The 8,457-nt window shown below is 47.6% G+C and overlaps 1 protein-coding gene across 1 annotated transcript in view; it reads left to right on the top strand.

The window, feature by feature from the left end:
* The first annotated feature begins 1,065 nt into the window (after positions 1–1,065).
* Positions 1,066–8,457, top strand: part of Thbs4 (thrombospondin 4) — a 42,000-nt gene continuing 34,608 nt past the window's right edge. The window contains 2 exon segments of the mRNA NM_017133.1: positions 1,066–1,327; positions 5,105–5,308. Coding sequence (NP_058829.1) covers positions 1,240–1,327; positions 5,105–5,308 — 292 coding nt within the window. The 5' untranslated portion in view covers positions 1,066–1,239.

The following is an 8,457-nucleotide window of genomic DNA, read 5'->3' as shown; positions in this document are numbered from 1 at the left end:
AGAGAAGATATCTGGGAGGACAGCTCAGGCCCCCGGCTTATTAGCTCTAAACACAATCAGAACCGGAGAGGGATTACTCTGGCAAACGTGGAGAGAGAATGGTGGGTTAGCCACCCAGCTGGTGGTAGATAGTCTACAAATGGAATTCTTTGAGACGAATGAGATAGGTCTAGAAATACCCTGAAGGGCCCTCTGCACTGGTGGGGAGTGTTACACAGGGAATATGTTTACTGCGGCTTTGCAAATGCTTTTCCCTTCAGTTAATCCATGCCATCCTCTGAGGACGCCTGGAGGAAGAAAGGCCACCGGGTGCCCCTGCTGTGTCTTCCTACCTCCATACTTCAAACGGAACCTTAGAGACGTTGAGCTGCCCAAGGTGGGTACTTTTGCAAAGTAGCCTGAAGTAAATCATCCACGAGGCTTGGCATCTCTATCCCTGACTGTCTGCCTGGATACCTTGAGATGTTTTTATTTCCACCCCTCCCTCCTAAAAAAACAAACAAACAAACAGAACAAAACAAACAAACAAATAAAAACCCTTTCCGCTTGTCGTTCTTTGTGTCTCAAAACTTGGTGAAAAAAAAGTCATCATTTCAAAATTTCAAGAAAAGCTTGTGGAAATACACAAATCCTACTGCCCTCTGGACCACAGGAAGCAGAATTATGGGGGATTCAGCAGTCGAGACCAGTCGGGAAAGCAATCGGAGACTTTAGAGACATGTTCAAGTGGTGTTTCTGTAGAAAAGATAAAAAGTTAAGAGGAAAAAAAAATAGAGGAGCTCAAGGCTGGGGACTGGCCTCCTCCGTTGTGGTCCTCTCTGCCCATCCTCTGCTCCCTATTCTTCCTTTCAAATCCCTCCCTTCCTCACCCACCTCTTCCCACTGTCCACCTCATTCCATTCTGTCTGGTCTCCGCACCGGCGTTTCCCTCGGTGGCCCCCCGCTCCCGGTTCCCGCCGCCCCTGCTCTTCCTGGCAAATGGGGGATCCTGGCCAAGGGGGCCGCCCCGACTCGGTCCTCCCCCGCACCCCTCCCCCCCGCTCCGGGTGGCTGGACCATAAAGCGCGGGCTGCGGCCGCGGAACCCAGCAGCCAGCGCCCCTCCGACGGCTGCGCGCTGCCCTGCTCGCCACCTGCTCCGCTCACTGCCCGAGGCCAGCTGACAGCGCCCTACCCCGGCAGAGCCACACAGAGGCTGTCGCTGTCGCCTGTACAGCCTTCGGGGAGCAGAAGAGTGACCATGCTAGCCCCACGCGCGGCCGCCTTCCTCCTACTGCACCTGGTCCTGCAGCCGTGGCAGCGGGCGGGCGCCCAGGCCACACCCCAGGGTAAGTGGCCTCCCCTGGTCCCTTCTGCACCCAGCCCGCTGTCGCTGTCCCGAGATCACCTAGAGGGGCCACTCGCTGCTCTGCCTGGGTTCCTGGGTCCTCACCATGCACCTCTCTGTTCCTCTGGGACCAGAATGGAAGGAAGTACAACATTATTGAAAGTGATGATGAAAGTCTAGAATTTTCTCCAATTCCACTACCCAACCACAGGACCAATTCCTTGAACTATAGTTTGGAGGGTGTGCAAACTTATTTCATCATTCACTGCAGAATGTGCCACAGGGTCCTTGGTCCTCTGGCAGGGGATGGAATCTTAGTTGGCTGCAGACCAGTGTCTGTCCCCTCCAGTCCCTTCTCTCCCGGAAGCTCTGGCACTAAGTGACAATTCAGAGCAACACTGCTTTACTCTACCCGCCTTCCTGCGCTTCTCCTTATACTCAAAGGCTAATTTAACAACCCCCCCCCCCGCAAAACCCGCCCCCAGGACTTGAAAAGTTAAAAAAAATCAATATTTGACAAGGAGTTGGAATAATTTTCAGGTAGAAAGCACTTAAGTTTAAGCAAAATTTCTTGTAAAGATCACAAGGAAGCAATTGCTACAGCCAGGAAGGATCTCAGGGCTCTGACTGTGCACATTGGCTTTCCTCTTGACCCGGGTTGGGCGCCCGGGTTGTGCGCCCGGGTCGTTTTACTATGGACTGAGAATGGAGAAAGCTAGAAGAAACACGGGAGGAGTAAAATGTTTCCTTCCCGAGGCTGAGCAAAGCATGCCAGGGCAGGCAGCCTGTGTTCCCTTTATGCCACCACAGTGGCCACCACTCACTGCACTGAAGTCCAGGGGTTATTTTCTATTATATAATATTTTTCTGTTACATAAATTCTTGACATTGGAGCACACGACTTTGTGGTGTAGGTTAGGTTTGGATTCTGCTTCTTAGACCTGACAGTTCTGTGGAGACTTGAGTGCAAGTGTTATAACTTAACTTACCCCGTTAACTTAGTTGCTGTAGACAATCTGATTAAGTCAGGTTTCTGGTAGATTCTTTTATAGAGTTATCAAGTCGGCAATCAGCAGCTCAACTGATTTAATTCACTTATCTCCTTTCCCTCTGAGGCAAGCTGCTACACCTAAATTAGCAGGTATTCAATTTCCATGCTCATCAGTAGCAGTAATCTCACCTCTAACACTAAAGGCTCATTGCTTGGATCCCGGTACTTTTACTGAACTGTTCTAGCATTAATAGGAAACGGTAGTGTCTTATTTCCTCCTCAAAATGCTCTCTGAAGTCATTGCTCACTAAGCCCAGCTCAGCCTCTAGAGAGCAACAAATGAATCAGACTAGGAGCCAGGCAGACTGAAGTTCTCACGTAGAGCCAGCTAGATCACAGGCCTGACCGAGCTGGAACAGCAGGAAGCATCAGGAGTCCAGCTCTGAAGACAGTTCTCAAACTCTGAATTTACGTCTTTTTTTTTTTTTTTTCCCGGAGCTGGGGCCCGAACCCAGGGCCTTGCGCTTGCTAGGCAAGCGCTCTACCACTGAGCTAAATCCCCAACCCCTTTACATCCGTTTCTTATCTAGAACGGAGTTTTCAAGTACATCGCTTTTGTTCAACCTTATCCCCCATTGGTGGGAATGATAAATTTTCGATTCTCTAGAAATTAAAAACCTATTTTTGTAGCTTGAGGATGTGGGATACTAGGATACATGAAATACTTTGCTTTTCAACCTGTTTAGTATTAAAATCACTATTATGTGAGGGCTTCTAGGAGAAAGAAACGGCAGAGATCCAGCTTGGAAATAAATTATCTGTTTAAAAAAAAATGGACATTCTCGAGTAACTACGGTTTTTCCTGTTTGCCTTAAAATTTTATTAATATTTTAGTAGAAAGCAATGCTTGTTCATTGTCAAAAGAAATTAACTACAATTGCCAGAAAATAAACAAAAAAGCCTTATACAACCTACAAGTAGCTACAGTTAATGTGAAGATGTTATCGAATTAACTTTTGTTTTAAATATTTGTCCAAACAGATAAATCACTAAAGATAGCATGTTCTACATCTATATAATTTTGTAACTTTTAAAACTTACCACGAACATTTTCCTATTTCCGTATGAATTAACTGCATTTCAAAAATCCTGGGCCAAAATTAATTTAGTCTGTTTTGTAGTGTAGGACACCAAATTTGTCACTGGTGTTTTGATATCAATACTTAGCATCTTATTGGACAACTGACGGCTTGGACTGACACCAGCCATTGCTTTGACTGTAAAGTCCTTCTCTTGACATTTTCACAGCAAAGTACTCAGCCCAGAGGGCTTCCATATTCCCAGTTTCTAGTTTCACCCAGTCCCTTACACACCTGTAAGGAATCTATAGATCACAGTGTCAGTATATTGTGCCTAAGTCTGTTATCTATATCCCCTTCCAATACATTTTTAAAGTAGATTTGTTGGGTCAAGAGGCATCGTGTTTCAGAGTCTCTGATACTGTTATTTAAACTACCTTCCGAATGTTTCTGATTTGACCTGAAGACATGACACAGTGATAGAGAAGCTGTCTATGTGCATGAGGCCCTGGGTTCAATCCCCACTACCGGAAAAAGAGAATTTTTACTAATTTAAGTCTCACTGAACAGAACATGTGAGAACACCTTGAACTCCCACCTACAGTGCCAGGTATTACTGTATTTTTAACTTTTCCCAATTTGAGAGCAAAAATACTGTTGTTTAAGTTAGCAATTGTGTCATTACTAACTAAACGGGCATACAAGCATTGCCTATTTTTCTGTGAGGATGCTTATCATCTTGCTGGTGGGTAAGAGCTCTCCGTCGGCCATCAGCGTCACCCTTTTAACAATCAGATTACTGTAGACAAGAGACAGCTGTAGGTGATGAAGTTCCAAGCCAGTCAGGGAAGTGTTCAAGCGATATCTGTGTGTCTCAGTAAGCACTCTTTGTAAGTTGTCCCCGTCAGCTTTGACAGGGAGAATTCAGTGGCTCTGGACATTCCCTTCCCACATCAGTGGTGCTCAGAAAGTTCTGCCTCCATGACGAAAAACAGTCCACAGTATACAAACGCAGAACTTACCTCTTGTAACCAGCTCCGTCCCTCTGGATACATTTGAGTCAAATAAACCACACGTCATTTTGTTTTGTTTCCTCGGTGGGATTTTTTTAACAGAAATATTGGAAAATCATACAGGCCCTCACAGAAGTGGCTAGTCCTTTTGCTATACTCTGTCCGCCACCACAGGCATGGGCTCTGCCTCCTCCCTGTCAAGTCATGGAACTGAAGATGCAATTGGCTGTGGCCCAGCAGGCACCTAAAGGACCTCATTAGTGCAGTGTGCTGCTTGAGGACACGAGAGGAACACCTAGCTGGCTGCTCTCATTCCGTCCCACCCTGTGCTTTAAGCTTTCAGTTCTTTTCCTAGTGGACATTTTCAGAGTCACTTGTTCAGCCAAATCCAATTCTGTGTTTGCAAATCTAGATTTCTCTTTAGGGCTATAGCAAGTCAAAACTATTGTGCTGTGTTCCTTCTGCTTCAAATGTCCAGCTGCCATTAAAGACAGGAAGAACCTGTGAATTTGTCAGTGTAGGGGTGGCTAGGGGGAGGGTGGGGGAGGTAGGGAGGGGGAGAGGGAGCTGCAAGATGAGCTCACGCTGTTTCGGAGCTTATTGTCAAGTGCGCCCCCGCCAATGAACAACGAAAGGAAGAGCACCTGCCCTAGGTTAGTCCTCAGTGACTACACACTTCCTTCTCGTCTCTCTAGTCTTTGACCTTCTGCCATCCTCCAGCCAGAGGCTGAACCCGGCCGCCCTGCAGCCAGTCCTGACAGACCCCACCCTGCACGAGCTCTATGTCATCTCCACCTTCAAGCTGCAGAGTAAGAGCTCAGCCACCATCTTTGGCCTCTACTCCTCGAGTGACAACAGCAAATACTTTGAATTCACTGTGATGGGACGCCTGAACAAAGGTGAGCCGGCTCGCAGAATTTCCATGGAGGGCTCCTCCTGGTCTGCTTTCCACTGAGCTTCCCTTTGGGTGCCATGTTCTCGCTGGACACTTCCCTGTATGAAGTGGGGGGGGGCGGGGAGAGGGGAGGGAGGGAGGGAGAGGGAGAGAAAGAGAGAGAGAGAGAGAGAGAGAGAGAGAGAGAGAGAGAGAGAGATAGGTGAAGACTTGCTATGGCCAATATGTCTTTTGTTACTATATTACATGAACAGTAGGCTTCACTATGGCATTAACATAGATGCATGGAATGTGTTTTCACCGAAACACTGCCTGCTCTTGTCACACTGGTTCCCGTTCTTGTCCCACCCAGTCCTCTGCGTCCATGTCTCGAGGAGTTTGTTTGTTTGTTTGTTGTAAGCCAGTGCGTTTCATTGGAATCGGTCACAGCAGCACAGGTCATGGGATCATTTAGAGGAATACCATGTGACTGCTGGCGGCTACGCCACTGAAGAAGCCGCCCTCTATCCCGCACCCTCCAGCCACCATTAGAACTGAGCATGCATAGATCCACGGGAAGCATTGGATCCTTTCCAACCTATGGCAGAATATTGGCGGGCCCAGTCTTGTACAGACCTTAGTCTCGTAATCACAGGTACCGGGAGTGCAAAACTGCAGTGATACGGTAGCATTCCATAACGCTCCATCCCTTCCTTTGACTCTCCTGTCCCCTCTCTCACCACAAGATGTCTTCTGGCATGGTTCTATCCTCAGGTTATTCTGAATTCTGAAGCCAGTTCCGAAAGGACGAGGGCAGGATGATTACCTGCTGCTTTAACACCCTTGGCTATAATCAGTGTGTAGGTTATGTAGTTTGAACAACAGACGTTTATTTCTCATCGTTCTAGAGACTGGCGAGACTGTCTTAGACCATGTTTAAGTTCCTGGCAGGCGTGGTGCTTTTCTCACACATCCATCTTCTCACTGGGTCTCTAGAATGTGTGGGCAGTGTATGCTCTCATGTCTCTTCTTGTAACTGCATGAATCCTATAAAGAAGGCTCCACCCTCAGGACCCAGGCTCGGCTAGCTAGCTCTCAAAGTCTCGCCTCCTGATGCTATCACACTGGGGATTCAGTGGATGAGTGTGAGACCACTTCCCTCTTCCCGAGTTCCCTCAGATGCCATGGCTGAGCTGATGGAACTCACAGCTTGGCGAGTGCTCTGAAGGCTTTCAGAAGACAACACCACAAGCAGCAGGGCAAAATGAACAGCCCTCAGCTCATTCACCTTGAGCAAATGGACTCTGTTATCTGCCGTCTGTTTTCCTGTCAAAGGGAGTAACTATCTGCGCTGAGAAATGGCTCCCAGAGGAAAAGGTCATGGGTTTTCACCCTCTCCCCTCCCTCCCATTCTCTGGGGACAGCACCTGTTCCTGTTTATTAAGGAATGTCACAGATACATATTTTTCTGCCTCATGAATTTCTAAAACAGGAGAGCCAGTGCTTCTGCCCGGGTTTTATATCTATTTCAACTGGCTTTATAAAGTAGGCCCTTCCTAGTGTTTCTGCGTTCCTCTTAGACCTACTTGTACTTGACCCCTTAGATCTGCAGGCTGAGAGAGGAAAGCCTTTGTTTGATCAGAACAGTAGAGTTTAAAACCAGAGAAGGGTGGACTGTAACCCTTTCCTATCCCCTCTTCCTGGCTCTTACTCGTCTCCTACGGGCTTTCTCCTACGGTCTGTCCCTGGGTGTGCTTCACATAATGGGGCACACTGAGCAGATAGGTCAGCCCTTCTGCTCTTTTCCCTGGTTCCCTTCCATGCTTCCATGAAGGGTAACTTGACCCCCACCCCCACCTCCCATGAGACAGCAGCTCCATTTTCCTCACATGTCTCGAATTAGTTGATAAGGTTTCGGCTATTTCAGATGCATTGGAAGACTTTGTTCCTGCTCAATTCAGCGTAACAGTGAGAATGAAAAGCTGCTCCTAACTGTTGTTACTCACTGGCAGCCATTCTGTGTGGAAACAATCTCTCCAGAACTGATGCTTCCCATTTACTCTCAAAGCCAAAGTAACACTAGACTCACGGAGTGTCTAGAAATGCGCGGAGGGCTTGCTACTGTTTCCGCCCAAGAGAAGCTGGCAATGTCATGTGGCTGTAAGTTCTAGATGGTCAACCTTTTAGAGGAGAGAAAAGATTGAAACCTTCACTCATTTGTTTCCCCGTGCTGGAGATAGAACCTGAGGTTTCATTATGGCAAGCACTGCACCAATAAGTTCCATCCCCAACCCTCCTCTTCTGGTTCAAATCTTAAATGTTCCTTAAAGCCCATGTGCTAAGGTTTTGTGCCACTGGAAGAGTATTACATGGGGCTAAGGCAGTTGGGTCACTGGGGCCGTACCCTTGAAGGGACATGGGCACTCCGGATTTCTGCTTCTCTCCCTCTTCCCCTCCCCTTCCCCCTTCTCTCTCTCTCTCTCTCTCTCTCTCTCTCTCTCTCTCTCTCTCTCTCTCTGCCATAAAGTGACCAATTTGCACTCCACTCCTCCTCATATTCCATATCACGGCGCTCTGCCCATGCACCTCTGCAAATGTGAGCCAAAATAAACTTCCTTCCTTTAAGTTGTTGGTCCCAGGCATTTTGTCATAGCCTGTTGGAAACGATGTGATTCTTAGAAAAATGTGACCAGCAGGAAGAGTCCTGGGAGGATCTGGAAATGAGGGTTCTCAGAGAGTAAAGAGAAGTTATATGGCTATTAAAGCTTGGGGAGTTGAAATTTTCACGTTGAGTTGTTTCTCTAGAAAAGCAGGGAAAAGACACACATTTGCCACCACTGCTGAATCCAAAGCAGTAGAAAGGAGCGGCATCCATGATGAACTGCACAGTGAAGGAGAGTCAGCGAGTTTCTGGGTCCAAGAAGAGGTGGCATGTGGTTATGACTTTTTGTTGAAGCATTTAATGGCAGTCTTACTGACTTAGTTCGCAGAGCCTTGAGAGAGTTGTCTCCCTGCACAGTAGTTTCCAGGCATCCCTCAACTGACCAAGGCTTAGCTGGTCTCCCTTCAGTTAGTTTGCAGAAAAAACAATACCACACTCAGAAGCAAGCCAAATGCATTTCTGCCGACTAAACGAACCTGAGAGGAAGTAAAGCCCACCTCTCCCGTTAACAG

The sequence above is a fragment of the Rattus norvegicus genome, chromosome 2 (genome assembly GCF_021556685.1).
Source record: "Rattus norvegicus strain SHRSP/BbbUtx chromosome 2, alternate assembly SHRSP_T2T, whole genome shotgun sequence".
Lineage (NCBI taxonomy): Eukaryota > Metazoa > Chordata > Mammalia > Rodentia > Muridae > Rattus > Rattus norvegicus.
This window is presented reverse-complemented; position numbering and strand designations above follow the sequence as displayed.